Source organism: Chiloscyllium plagiosum, unplaced genomic scaffold (genome assembly GCF_037043375.1).
Source record: "Chiloscyllium plagiosum isolate Xiang-an unplaced genomic scaffold, Cpla_swu_hap1 HiC_scaffold_6, whole genome shotgun sequence".
NCBI lineage: Eukaryota > Metazoa > Chordata > Chondrichthyes > Orectolobiformes > Hemiscylliidae > Chiloscyllium > Chiloscyllium plagiosum.
The window spans coordinates 14,238,051-14,253,520 of record NW_028270144.1 but is presented as its reverse complement, the minus strand read 5'-3'; the positions used below and the strand labels follow the sequence as shown (position 1 = coordinate 14,253,520).

General features: G+C 42.2%; 1 protein-coding gene across 3 annotated transcripts in view; it reads left to right on the top strand.

The window, feature by feature from the left end:
* LOC122550457 (DNA (cytosine-5)-methyltransferase 3-like) overlaps positions 1 to 15,470 on the top strand; it is a 62,001-nt gene extending 46,531 nt beyond the window's left edge. For all 3 annotated transcript variants that reach the window (XM_043691199.2, XM_087987882.1, XM_087987883.1), the window contains 5 exons: positions 2,325 to 2,419; positions 2,533 to 2,605; positions 4,262 to 4,401; positions 8,079 to 8,152; positions 15,290 to 15,470. In XM_043691199.2, the coding sequence (XP_043547134.2) occupies positions 2,325 to 2,419; positions 2,533 to 2,605; positions 4,262 to 4,401; positions 8,079 to 8,152; positions 15,290 to 15,416 (509 nt within the window). In that variant the 3' untranslated portion in view covers positions 15,417 to 15,470. The remainder of the gene's footprint in view (positions 1 to 2,324; positions 2,420 to 2,532; positions 2,606 to 4,261; positions 4,402 to 8,078; positions 8,153 to 15,289) is intronic.

Genomic DNA, 15,470 nt, shown 5'->3' with positions numbered 1-15,470 from the left:
CCCTCCGTCAACCCCTTGCCCCATTGTCCACGTATCCTCACCTTTTCGCCTCTGTCAACCCTCTGTCCTATAGTCCACGCATCCTCACCCTTTCCCCTCTGTCAACCCTCTGTCCTAAAGATCGTGCATCCTCATCCTTTCCCCTCTGTCAACCCCCTGCCCAATAATCCACGCACCCTCACCCTTTCCCCTCTGTCAACCCCCTGTCCTATAGTCCACGCACCCTCACCCTTTCCCCTCTGTCAACCCCCTGCCCTATAGTCCACGCACCCTCATCCTTTCCCCTCTGTCAACCCCCTGCCCAATAATCCACGCACCCTCACCCTTTCCCCTCTGTCAACCCCCTGTCCTATAGTCCACGCACCCTCACCCTGTCCTCTCCGTCAACCCCCTATCCTAATGACCGTGCATCCTCACCATTTCCCCTCCGTCAAACCCCTGCCCCATTGTCCACATATCCTCACCTTTTCACCTCTGTCAACCCTCTGTCCTATAGTCCACGCATCCTCACCCTTTCCCCTCTGTCAACCCTCTGCCCCATTGTCCACGCACCCTCACCCTTTCCCCTCTGTCAACCCTCTGTCCTATAGTGCACACATCCTCACCCTATCTCCTCTGTCAACCCTTTGTCCTATAGTCCACGCATCCTCACCCTTTCCCCTCTGTCAACCCCCTACCCTAAAGACTGTGCATCCTCACCCTTTCCCCTCTGTCAACCCTTTGTCCTATTGTTCACGCATCCTCACCCTTTCGCCTCTGTCAACCCCTACCCTAAAGACCGCACATCCTCACCCCTTCCCCTTTGTCAACCCCCTACCCTAATGACCGTGCATCCTCACCCTTTCCCCTCCGTCAACCCCCTGCCCCATTGTCCACATATCCTCACCCTTTCCCCTCTGTCAACCCTCTGTCCTATAGTCCACGTATCCTCACCCTTTCCCCTCTGTCAACTCTTTGTCCTATAGTCCACGCATCCTCACCCTTTCACCTCTGTCAACCCCCTACCCTGAAGACCGCGCATCCTCACTCTTTCCCCTCTGTCAACCCCCAAGACCTGTCTGATTGGTTCTGGCGATGTAAAACAGGAATCCACAATCTAATTCTCTCAGCACAGAGTGGCACTCACAGAGAATACTTTCAAGAAAAGTTCACTGGATAGAAAGAACACCAACTGCCTGACCCCAATTTGTTAAGATGTCTAGCACGATGTTAATCTTCATTTTTCATTTTTTTGGTTGGTGAGCAAGCTCAGCATTTTAGGATGATGAGACCACGCCAGCACATTTCTCTGATCTTACAATCAGGCTGGGGTTTGAACTGTTACTGCATCAATTCCTTTCCACGCAGGCTCCAGGGGAAGGGCTGGGCTGGGTGGACAATGCCATTCATAAGAATTACTAGTATCGCTGCTTGAGAGTGTTCTGGACATAGGTTCAATTGAGGCATTCAAAAGAGAATAAGAATGTTATTTATTTTTGAAATGTGTAGGGTTACAGAGAGAAGGATAGGTATGGCACGAATTGATATGTTCATTCAAAGAGTCGATGCAGCTAACATGATGGGCTGAATTGCCTCCTTGTGTACTGCACCAATTCTATTATTCTGTCACTCTGTGAATGGTATCACTGTTGTCCCTTACACTGAGGGCCCGTACAATACAGGAACTGTTCCTGGCAGAAGTGAGATTCACTTTCCTTTGGAAGGAAAGTTCTTTTGTGGCAATGGTTTTTAGAATCATCAATCATGTCTGAGAATGCAGCAGCTTCAAATTAGATTTTATCAAATTGCTCAGCTCGCCAGCTCTCCAGTAACCACTGTTTCCGTTATACGTCCATCCAAAATATGTTTATGTTCCTGTGTTCTGTGTCTGGGACAAGGTCACAAGGGCTCCTACCTTGATCAGTCCCCTAGAAAATGAGCTAATAATTTCCAGTCTTTGCTTCTTCCCACTGGGAACACGACAGTTTGGAGAGAATCCAGCCCCACTGAAAAGCCCCACTGAAACCATATACACCCCAGGCAGAGCTTTCAGGAAATTAAAACAAAACACAAAAATCAAATGAGAAAAAAAAACAAAAAATACAATTAAGCTGATGTTGAGTCCGTCATCATTTCTTGTTTTCCTCTCCTTCATTGTCAATGACCAGCAAATTCACTGATTCCTTGTTCCCAGCACATAGCCAGTTTTCAAGAATCAGTGTTGCAGTGGTACATCTCAACCTCCTTCATGTGTAGATGCACTTTGAAAATACAAAATGAGTGAACCTGTCTGTAAATATGTAGTGGCATGAGTTGCATAGTATCTGCTTACTGTGTTGATTCAGATTTACAGGACATTGGAATTTTGGACAGGGTTCATAATGCTAATCACGAAACGTTAACATTTTTGAAGGATTTGGATAACGTTACTCGACAAAATGTAAGAACAACTAATTTAATCTTAGAAATGGATTTTGGCATTCCATTGTTATCTTTGTAAATGAAATTTGCATTGTATATGTGTTTAAATGTGTTCTGACTTCCTCATAATAGGTAGAACAGAAGGGACCATTTGACTTTGTGATTGGTGTCTGCCAGCAGAACTCCTCAGTTCATCATCATTCGGGTAAGAGCTATTAACAGCTGTTTAGCAGTGAAAGCAATATTGTAACACAAGTCTAAAACATCATAAGCAAGATTGCCAAATCTGCTTGCTCCTGCCCTCTATCTTGTGGCTACTCACACTTCTGCTATTCCTTTCTTTGCCTTCCTATTCCTTCATGGTTTCACTTTACAAATTTCCTCCATTAAGTTCACAGCCATGATCCTGAGCTTCCAGTTGTCTGGCATTTGAACTTTCCAATTTGTCCTCAGCGTTCTACAGTGTACCAAATAAGCCCAACATAACCTTGGGCATCATTGTCGCTTATTTCAATTACTGTTCTTCCAGCTCAAGTTTTCAGCAATTTCACACCATGATCTCTTCCTATTTCGCTGTATGTTTCAGTATTGCTTTTGTTTTCTCCCCTTGTTATTGATCTTGGATAGACTTATGCTCATCATTCTGCAGTATACATTTCAAGGTTTATTCTTTGTTCTTGACTTGTTCAATACCACTCTCTTTAATTCTGCAACACCAACTGCTTTGTCACTTGCCTGTCCTATTTTTCATAACATTCAAGGCTATGGGGTCTAGACTGGGAAAACAGGACCCATGTAGTCACTGATATTTTTGGTAATACAGACTTGATGGGTTGAAGGGTCTCTTCTGTACTGGATGATTCTCACTATGCCAGATACAGAATCCTTACAGTGTGGACTCAGGCTATTTAGCCCAACAAGTCTACACTGACGCTCCAAAGAGTAACCCACCCAGACCTATTCCCCTACCATATCACTCTACATTCCCCCTGACTAATACACCTAATCTACACATCCCTGAACACTATGGGCAATTTAGCATGGCCAATTCACCTAACCTGCATACCTTTGGAATGTGGGAGGAAACCAGAGCACCCAGAAGAAACCCACACAGACACAGGGAGAATGTGCAAACTCCTCAAGACAGTCACCCACGGCTGGAATGGAACCTGGGTCCCTGGCGCTGTGGGGCAGAAGTGCTAACCACTGAGCTACCGTGCCACCCCAACCACTGAGCCACCATGCTGCCATAATTACATGATTCTAACCTATTATATTTCAAACCATAAAAACCAAAAACAAAAACTGCGGATGCTGTGAATCAGAGCCAAAAACAGAAATTGCTGGAAAAGCAGAACTGAAACGTTAACTCTGATTTCTCCCCACAGATGTTGCCAGAGCCACTGAGCTTTTCCAGCAATTTCTGTTTATATTTCAAACCGTTCTGGATTCTGAGAACTTGAAATATTAACTATTTCTTCTTTCATTGATGCAGTTATGTTTGGTTATCACTGCTGCTACACACCACCAGGGACCCAGATTTGATTCCTGCCATGGCGACTATCTGTGTGGAGTTTGCACATTCTCCCCGTGTCTGTGTGGGTTTCCTCAGGGTACTCTGGCTTTCTCTCACATTCCAAAGATGTGCCGGTTAGGGTGAATTGGCCACGCTAAATTGCCCATAGTGACAAGTGGATTAGTCAGAAGGAAATGGGTCGGGGTGGGTTATTTTTCAGAGGGTCAGTGTGGACTTGTTGGGCCAAAGGGCCTGTTTCCACACTGTAGGGAATCTAATCTAAATATTTCCAGATGTTACACTTTCAATTTAAGAAAATGTCTTACTTCTTTTTTCCTGAATTAGGCAGGATCATTTTTCAGTATTACCGTATCCTTCAATATGCCAAGCCTAAAGGAGCAGATGAGCGACCATTCTTTTGGATATTTGTAGATCCAGAAATCCTGACCCAAGATGACATAAAAGATGCCTCTCGCTTTCTCGAGGTATTGTGGTCTTTCTACCATTAATTTCATGAGTGCAATTTGATCAGTGGTTGTTCATGCGGAAGTCTCATTCCACTGGTAGTTTTAGGAAGAATTATCATTCGTAAGTCTCAACACAGTATCAAGAAGGTAAAAACAATGACTGCAGATGATGGAAACCAGATTCTGGATCAGTGGTGCTGGAAGAGCACAGCAATTCAGGCAGCATTCGAAAAGCTTCGAAATCGACATTTCGGGCAAAAGCCCTTCATCAGGAATCAAGAAACCAGGGGAAGTATGTTTGAGGAAGAGGGAAATTATCCAAAACAACACTGGAGTAATTAAAGACCAAAAGCATCTCTGTAAATCTCTCTGTTTTTCATACACAGAGGAAACTTGATCATCTGGCATTCAATTATCTGAATATTGGATTATCCGGCAAGATTGCAAGGTCCCGATGCTTGGCTAAACTATGCTATTTGGCATTCTATTATCTGGAATTTGATTAACCGAGCGAAATACTCCACTCCCCATGTCCTTCGGATAATAGAGGTTCCTCTGTAAATTGACTCCTCTCTGTTGAATGTCACAATATCAGTAGTGTCACAATATCATTGTTACCTCTCAATTCTAACCATAAGTATGTAAGAAATAGGACTGGGGGTATATCATACAGCCTGCTGTGCCATCCAGAGCAGATCATGACTGATTTTCTACATCAAATGCATTTTACTGCAAGATTTCTCCTCTCCCAATTCCATGAGAAACCAAATATCTATCAAAACAAAAATCTGTCGATCTCAGGCTTAACTTTATAAAGCGTGTACAGCCCTCTGGGAGAGAAAATTCAAAAGAGTCTCAACTCACAAGATGAATGCCGAATTTGCTTCCTCATCTCATTTTTAAATGATTTTTATGAAAATCTGGCTCTGTGTTTTAGGTTCTGAAGCCAAGAGAAATAAGCACGGTCTACCCTGTCAATCCTGTTTGTTTCATTGAGTCCATCCCTCACTCTTGTAAATTCTAGAGCATGTAAGACCAATTTATTGAATCTCTTATCACAGGCAAATCCTCCCATCCCGAGGATCAGTCAGATAAGCATTCGGTTTAGTATTAAACATAGTGTGCACTAGTACAGGTGTGGTTCTTCCAAAGCATGGGATAATGACATTATGACTTTTGTATTCCAATCTTCTTTCAGTAAAGGCTAGCACTCTATTTCACTTCCTGGTTGCTTGCTGGTCCTGTTTGTTATCTTTCTGTGTTCCTTGTACAAGTACACTCAAATTTTTCTGAGCATTATTTGGTTTGGGATTGGGACATTCATGGAAGAAGCTTCTGTTACCATGGCCCAGTCTGTCCATTATATCTGACTTGGTTTCTCCCAGCTCCCATAGTGCTGGTTTGGATACTAGACCTATCACCTTACTCTCTCAATAATCTGGATGTAGGCATGGTAGTCTTTATCACACTATATGCATTATCACAGTCCTGGTTAGAGCCATGTCTCTTCAGAAAGTCATGATGTAGAGGTGCCAGTGTTGGACTAGGTTGGGCAAGGTCAAATGTCTCATGATGCCAGGCTATAGTCCAATGGATTTATTTGAAACCTGGTATCATGTGATTTTTGACCCTCTTCAGATAGTGTTCTTTCTCCCTCAGTCTCCAGTTCAGACTGTTCTGTTTATGTCATGCAGACATCAAAAGTCACATCACGGACTGGTTTACTTTAACTCTTTGCACAATATCTTCCCTCCAAAGTATCACCTCGAATAGAATTATTATTTATATTCCCACCATCTCCTCTCCCAACCCCGTCACCAAAATTATGTTTCACACGCTGAATATCTGTAATGGTTTCATCTGTGTCTCTGTATTTGTTCTTAATATTACCGATCTAAGATGTTGGTCTACTCTCAGTTGTTGGAGTCTAATATTGCCCTTTGAGGAATTTGATGAAGAGAGCATCACACCTTCTCAGTTACGATTGCCTTAATGCAAATCACCACTTGTGTTTTCTGAAAGTATCAGAGCTTGTTCACTCCTTCTGAAAATTCATTCAGACAAGTAATTATTGCAGCTGTCCATTTTTCTTAATAACTGGTACCTGGATGGTTTGTCAGACTCTTATGGACATTTACTTCCCTGGTAGTAGAGGGGTTTATACCACTTCAGTTGTTTGCTCTTTTATCACTCTACATGCAATTTTATATGGTCATGATATTTTGCTGTAATGTTTTGTCAGACATTCAGTTTCAGTAAAGGGATATGTGTTTTTAATTTTCAACCAATTAAGAATTCTACTGGTGAAAGATCATTCATCAACAGTATTTCTTTTTCAGTCCAGTAAGAACAATGTAATCCAAATGTTGGCTCTTTTTAAAACCGATCCTACATGGGCTTGTTGATAGATAAATTCATGAGGGAGTTTCCCATTTGATTGACCATACCAAGAAATCTTTGTATGTTCCCAAAACTTTGGGGTTGTTTGAATTTACAGATCATTGAGGATTTCTGGGTGTTGATCACTGATTGTCAAAGAATCTCACCTACTTTTGGCTCCGACCATCAGCACATTTTACAAGGATTTAGACATTAATACTCAAACTGTTTGGCTACATTATGTACTCACCTTGCCCCCCCCCCCCCACCTCCCCCTCCCCCTCGCCCCTCGCCCCCCCCCCCCCACCATCGGTTCTTGAAGTAAGACTGGAAACTGTAGTTCTGGTTCAGAGATAGGAATGCTACATCTGCATCACAGGATGGTGAAACAATAAGTAAGAAAATGTATTCTTCAGATTACAGTTACTATAATCCCAGAGAGCCAGGTTAGTGAAACAGGAGCAATTTCATGAGAAAGATGTCTGCATTTTAACTGTTACAACTCATGAGAAAGAATAGGATAGAATGAAAGACAATAGATGACTCTGCATAATGATCAGAAAAGTTTAATTTCCCATGTTTCATGTCATTTATCAGAGTGGAGAGAGTGTTAAATTATTTACCGTAGCTCAGAAAAGACAATGATCTATTATAAAGATTCTACAGTGATCTTCAAAATTGCATTTTGGACCAGATGCTTATTAACTTAATGACAACAAATGGAACTGTAATCAGTTCTCCGTGTGCTGAAATCATCAATCAAATTGTCATTGAACCAGAGGAAATTTTGAGGGGCTTTACCATTGTCAAAGGATGTCTAGATCCTTTGAGTTATTTAATATCTTTATTGTGGCAACATATAGGATGGTGTGGGAGCTCAGTAGTTAGCACTGCTGCCTCACAACACTAGCGAATTAATTGAATTGAATATCCTTTATTACCACTGGATTTGATTCCAGTCTAGGGTGATTGTCTGTGTGGAGTTTGCACATTCTCCCCGTGTCTGTGTGGGCTTCCTCCCACAGTCCAAAGATGTGCAGGTTAGGGTGGATTGGCCATGTGAAATTTCCCATTGTGTCCAGAGATGTGCAGGTTAGGTGGATTGGCCATACTAAATTGCCCATTGTGTCCAGCAATGTGCAGGTTAGGTAGATTAATCATGGTAAGTGCAGGGTCACAGAGATAGGATGGGGGTGTGTGTCTGGGCGGGATAATCTTTGGAGGGTTGGTATGGATTCAATGGGGTGAATGGCCTCTTTCCGCAGTGCAGAGATTCTATGATATGGCTGTAAAAGTGTCTTGCTCCTTTTCTGCAGTGTGATCCTGTAATCATTCATGATTTTTGTGAGTCAGCAGTTCGGCTGTGGAGTAATATCCCCTCACTCAAAAGGTAAGATGCTAATGAATTGACTAGAGCATTAAGATAACTATGAGTTGGATATATTGATTAAGAGTTTGTGTTCATGCCAAGAGGGAAGCTACACTTTGAGTAATATTTTAGTAAGTTTATCAATAGTAATCACTTGTTTTAATGTCGTGCTATAAATGTAACAAAACATTTCAACACTCTTCAGAGAGCTATAATGAAAATGTGGGAACTGAGCAAAACCAAGGTTAAAGTTATTTGTGAAAAATTATGAATGTTAAAGTAGTTTTACAAGAAGGGAGAGATATGGAAGAGTTCAGGAAGGGAATGACAGATTATATAGTTTAACACATGACGATGTGCAAGGATAAGGATTACAGAACTCATAGTGGCGTGTTTGGGAATGGAGAATTGTATAACTGGTAGAGGTTACAGTCATGGTAGTCAAAGCCAATTAAGAGATTTGAACATAAACATAACAGTTTTAGGGTTTTTCAGGACTATGTGGAAAAGCACAGCAGTGGGCTGAGTTGGAAATCTGTTTCAAAAAGCCAGCATTTAAAGGTAGACATGACGTCAGTGTGCACATGGAAGCTGACCTCATGACTGAGTTTAATGGCTACTTTACCACCCTGCCCGAGGGGACCAGATATTAGGCATAGAAATGTGGGAGATGGAGAGAGTGCTGTGCCCATCAGCTTCATGCCTTCACAGGTATTTTACCAGTGATGAGGTAGGTAGTTCGGTAATCAAGCTAATTAAATAGGTACTTAATGATGACTTAAGAGCCTCTTTTTATTCCTATTGACATTTCACCAGCAATGGATGGGCATCTCTCCACCTGGATGGCCTCCCAACAGACCTGGCCTGATGAGGATAATTTCTGGTTTGGCAGTTCATGACCCATGGATGCCCACTCCACTCCATCATGCCAAGAATCAGCCTGGCTGGTGGTTTGCCCTGTCCATGCAATTGAATCCCCACCCCAATCCACACTGACATCTGCCCCATTGGCCTCGGTGATTCACAATCCCTTCCATGCTTGCTGGTCCAAGGCTTGTTGTAGTCCCACCATTTGCCACCATGCAGTGGTGACATTTCTAGGACAGAAGAGCTGCCAGCTTTTGGAGGTGAACCATCCAGCCTGAGGCGAGCGGGAACTACGACTGTAGGCCGCTATTTGCCGGAATATGGTAAAATTCACCCATGGTTTCTAGGACTTCAGGAAGTCGGCTCAATCCTGACAAGCCGGCTGGAGGGCAGGACCACAACCTACATATTCATTGATTTATTGTTGTCACATGTAACGAGATACAGCGAAAAGTGTTGTTTTGCATGCTCTACAGGCAGGTTGTACCATACAAAGTGCATCAGGGTCACAGAACAGAGTGTGGAATACCATGTTAAGCTGTTGGGAAGGTGCAGAGAGCGCGATCAGCATGAACATTTGAGAGGTCCATTCAAAAGTTTCACAACATCAGGGAAGAAGCTGTTCTTTAATCTATTCATACATGTATTCAAACTTTTATATCTTCTGCCAGATGGAAAAGACTATAAGTGGGATGGGAGGACTCTTTGATGATGTTGGTCACTTTCCTGAAGCAGTGGGAAGTGTAGATGGAGTCAATGGATGGAAGGCTGGTTTGTGTGATGGACTGGGCTGCTTGCAAGACTCTCTGTAGTTTCTTGCGGTCATGGGAAGAGCAGTTGCCATATTGCGCTGTGATGCATCCAGATAAGAGGCCGTCTAGGATCCATAAAAATTGCTAAGAGTCATTGCAGACATGCCGAACTTCCTTCGCATCCTGAGGAAGTAGGAGGTGCTGTTGTGCTTTCTTGACCATCGTGTTGACGTGAAGGGACGTGCTAATGTTGATGGAGAGATTGTTGACTTTACACCATGCCACTAAGCACTCAATCCCTTTCCTGTGTTCTGTCTCATCGTTGTATGTGATCTGATCAATGTGGATGATGTCATCAGCAAACTTGAAAATTGAGTTGGGCAGAATTTGGCCACGCAGTTGTGAGTGCATAAGGAGAGTAGTAAGGGCCTGAGGACGCAACCTTGCAGGGTACCGGTGTTGAGGAAATGGTGGAGGAGGTGGTGTTGCCTATTCTTACTGATTGCGGTCTATGGGTCAGGAAGTTGAGGACCCAGTTACAGATGGGAGAGCTGAGACCTGGGTCTCAGAGTTTAGAGATGAGTTTGTTTGCAGTTATGGTGTTGCAGGCAGAACTGTAGTTAATAAGTAGGAGCCTGATATAGATATCACTCCTCGGATGCTGCCTGACCTGCTGTGCTTTCCAGCATCACACTTTTTGACTTGTTATCCAGATGTTCCAGGGATGAGTGTAGGGACATGTGAAATCCTGGATGATGTCTATGGATGATGAGCCCAGTAAGAAGGAGAATGTTGAGAGGGCCAAGGAGACTCTCGAGGACAAAAGGGAACTTCACACTATGATTGCAGTCACAGAAAGTTTGTTCATGATGAGCCAGTGCCATTTTAATTCAGTGTTGGTGATTTAGAAGGGATGGAAACTTGATTAGAGAGATTCAAACATGTACCTTGGAAGATGAGGAGCAATATTTGAGAAGAGAAGTTGTGTATGCTTGCTTATGGAGTCATGAAAGAAAGTTCAGTGTTTGTTATTTTGATGGTAATAGATTCATGGGAGCAGAACAGAGAGATTGGGGAGGCCTACAGGGTTCAAGGTTTGAGGCAAGCAAGGCACCTCACTCCATATAAAGATGCAAATCAGGAACAGGAATAGGCCATTCAGCCTCTTGACTCTCCTCTGCCATTCATTAAGATCATAGCTGATCTGATTATAACCACAAATCTACATTCCAGGTCTACTGATAATCTTTCAACCCCTTGCTTACTCTGCCTTAAGATTATTCAAGGACTCTTTCCAGGGAGACAGTTCCAAAGGCTGTCAACCTTCTGAGAGAAAAATGTTTGCCTAATCTCTCTTTTAAATGGCAAGCAACAGTTATTTAACAGTTATTTAACAGTGATCCCAGTTCTAGATTCTTTTATAAAAGGAAACATTATCTCCATGTCCACCCTGTCATGCCCCTTCAGGATTTTATATGTTTCAATGAAGTTCTGTCTTACTCTTCTATGCTCCAGTGGATACAAGTCTAGCCTTTCTAACTTTCCCTCATAAGACAGCCCATGCATTCCAGGTATTCGTCTTGTATATCTTCTCTGAACGCTCTTGAACATGTTCACATATTCATGAACTATGGATAACAAGGGCAACTCAATGTATGGTTTTCACATTGGATTCAAAAAAAGTTCTTAACCTCCTACAGAAGTGTGGTTGATTCTTAAATGTCCTCTGATATGGCTGAGCAAGCCATTCAGTGCCAGGGCAATTTGGGATGGGCAACAAATGTTGTCCCTGCCAGAGACTCACATCCCATGACAGGATAAAAGAAGGGAGAGTCGCTGACTCGAGGCAAAGCATTGATCTTGAATCTAACTGAAGCTACATTTTTTTGGCTTATCATTTGATTTGAACAAAATTGACTTAGTAACACCCTTTGATTTTAATTGTCTTTTTAGCCTCAACACAGTGCAGCAGATCAATGTTTCAGTGCAAACCCTAAGACATGGAATCCATCACAATTCTAGTTCTCCTCCTGCTTGGTTCCACCCGTTGCCAGCACTGATTGGTTACTTTGGAGACTGTTCTGCCATTTACATAGCAGTGATTGGCCCAGCAGCTTGTAAATCATGGACAGTGTAGGTACCAGGTTCCTTGTTGCCAACTTTCCATTAGAGTACAGATCAGTTTGTTAGTATCAGTGGAAACACTGAGAGACAGAGGATACAACTCCCAATGCATGAGTTGAATAAAAGATTTCAGCCCAGTTTTCAATAGCATGTAGTAACCCCACTGAAACCCAAACAAAGAAGCTTTCCATGACCATCCCCTATCCTTCTGTCACTTCCTCCAACATAACCCTTTCATAACTACCTGTGTCTCTTCCAATAGCCACCCACAACCCTGCCATGTCTGCCCCAGGCTCTTCATTAGTTGCTCCTACCTGATGCTTCCATGATTTTTCATGAACTTTCACTAGCCATCTCCAGCCCTCCCATGGCAACTCTCAGCCTTTCCAATGCTGCCAGACTTTTATTGTCTCCTCACTATCTGTTTTGCAGCATTGACAATAGACAATAGGTGCAGGAGTAGGCCATTCTGCCCTTTGACCCTGCGCCACCATTCAATATGATCATGGCTGATCATCCTTAATCAGTATCCTGTTCCTGCCTTATCTCCATAACCCTTGATTCCACTATCCTTGAGAGCTCTATCCGACTCTTTTTCTTAAATGAATCCAGAGACTGGGCCTCCACTGCCCTCTGGGGCAGAGCATTCCACACAGCCACCACTCTCTGGGTGAAGAAGTTTCTCCTCATCTCTGTCCTAAATGGTCTACCCCATATTTTTAAGCTGTGTCCTCTGGTTCGGCACTCACCCATCAGCGAAAACATGTTTCCTGCCTCCAGAGTGTCCAATCTTTTAATAATCTTATATGTCTCAATCAGATCCCCTCTCAGTCTTCTAAACTCAAGGGTATACAAGCCCAGTCGCTCCAGTCTTTCAGCGTAAGGTAGCCCCGCCATTCCAGGAATTGACCTCGTGAACCTAGCCAGAATGTCTTTCCTCAAATTTGGAGACCAGAACTGCACACAATACTCTAGGTGTGGTCTCACCAGGGCCCTGTATAGCTGCAGAAGAACCTCTTTGCTTCTATACTCAATCCCTCTTGTTGTGAAGGCCAGCATGCTATTAGCTTTCTTCACTACCTGCTGTACCTGCATGCTTACCTTCATTGACTGGTGTACAAGAACACCCAGATCTCTTTGTACTGCCCCTTTACCTAAATTGATTCCATTTAGGTAGTAATCTGCCTTCCTGTTCTTGCCACCAAAGTGGATAACCATACATTTATCCACATTAAACTGCATCTGCCATGCATCTGACCACTCACCTAAACTGTCCAGGTCATCCTGTAATCTCCTAACATCCTCCTCACATTTCACCCTGCCACCCAGCTTAGTATCATCAGCAAATTTGCTAATGTTATAACTAATACTCTCTTCTATATCATTAACATATATTGTAAAAAGCTGCGGTCCCATCACTGATCCCTGTGGTACCCCATTGGTCACCGCCTGCCATTCCGAAATGGAGCCGTTTATCACTACTCTTTGTTTCCTGTCAGCCAACCAACTTTCAATCCAAGTTAGTACTTTGCCCCCAATATCATGAGCCCTAATTTTGCTCACTAACCTCCTATGTGGGACTTTATCAAAAGCTTTCTGAAAGTCCAGGTACACTACATCTACTGGATCTCCCTCGTCCATCTTCAGAGTTACATCCTCAAAAAATTCCAGAAGATTAGTCAAGCATGATTTCCCCTTCATAAATCCATGCGGACTCTGACCTATCCTGTTACTACTATCCAGAATGTGTCGTAATTTCATCCTTTATAATAGACTCCAGCATCTTTCCCACCACTGAGGTCAGACTAACTGGTCTATAATTTCCTGCTTTCTCTCTCCCACCTTTCTTAAAAAGTGGTATAACATTAGCCACCCTCCAATCTGCAGGAACTGATCCCGAATCAATCGAACTCTGGAAAATAATCACCAACGCATCCATGATTTCTCGAGCCACTCCTTCAGTACCCTGGGATGTAGACCATCAGGCCCCGGGGACTTATCAACCTTCACACCTAACAGTCTCTCCAACTCCAATTCCTGGCAAATATAAATTCCCTTAAGTTCAGGTCCTTCAGCCACTGTTACCTCAGGGAGATTGCTTGTGTCTTCCCCAGTGAACACAGATCTGAAGTACCAATTCAATTCTTCTGTCATTTCTTTGTTCCCCATAATATATTCCCCTGTTTCTGTTTTCAAGGGCCCAATTTTAGTCTTACTTCGAGATGAAGCAAAAGGAGAAAGAGATATGTTATTTTTAAAAATTACTCCTTGACTTGACAGAGGGAAAAAAATGATTTAGTTTCAATTCTATTTTCCAATGGCCCTATTGTTTAGAAAGTGCTCTTCCAAAATTAGAAGGAAAGGAAACAAGTGCAGGGAGATTTCCCAAGGGTAGAGTACAAGGAAACTCATAGATAATTGCCAACAAATAACAAAAGACTAAAGGAACTGTTGGAGGTGTTAGATCAGCAGCCATATGTGTAATTGCCATTAATGGTAAATTGAAAGGTAATCTAAACTAAAGCCAGAAAGACTGTTAATTGACTGAGTAATTACTCATTCTGTGTCAAAAAATAGCATGTTTTATTCTGATTTTAAAGGTTTTATCTGCTCAAGCATCCTTTTCTCTTAAGAATTCTTAATAATAGAGCAAATGTATGAGAAAGGGAAATCTTTACCTTATTTCTACATAGGAACAGGAAGCAACATGAATTTCAAAACACACTGAGGGTTAGTAAAAGATGCATTTACAGAATTACAGACAAAGCACAGAGTGCCACAAGTCAGAACTATTGAAAGTGGGGTAAATGCTAAGAAATCAGCATTGTAATCTTGTGGGCAGATGTAGCTTAAAGTAACCAAATAGCAGAAATATTTTTTATATGAACTGTTAGATAAACATTTCCTGGCCCACACAAAACAAAATTGCATTGATCCTGAAAGCCAGGTAGGACTATTTGCATATCATCGTAAGTTAATATTATAGAACAGTTATATAAAATATGCTACATGTTATTCATTAAGGTGAAATATTGTTATTAGGATAATTACACATTTGTAAATCACAGAACTAACAAGGCATTATATTGCCAGAGCCAAATGCCCTCATTGTGTCTTAGTGGAACTGTTTCAGTACTGAAATTACATAACACTATTACTGACAATTTCACTCTGGATGGCTAATAAGGAGAATGGAAAAGATCGAATTCTTTTTAAGTTGGGGAAGAATGGATAGTGATTTACCAACTGCCTTGAAAATGACCTGGGTTAGTGCTGATGCTTGGCAGCCAAAATGGAAAGTGTTACATTTCCTAGCTCTGGGGCAATTTATTGTAACCATCACAAGCTTAACATGGAAAATGTAAGTAAAGAGGTTCGCTTAAAGTCATACATTTATTTTCCATGTTTTTTTCAGTAAATTTGCTGCAGATATGTACGATCCAGCTTGGGAAAACAGAAGTCAAAACTCAGGAGAAACTTGCATGAAAATGGTCAAACAATTCTTGGTTCCACTGAAGGATTATTTTAAAAGTTACCTTTAAGATCACATGCACTATTACTTTTATGGTTGGCTGATTTTGCTTGTAAAATCACAT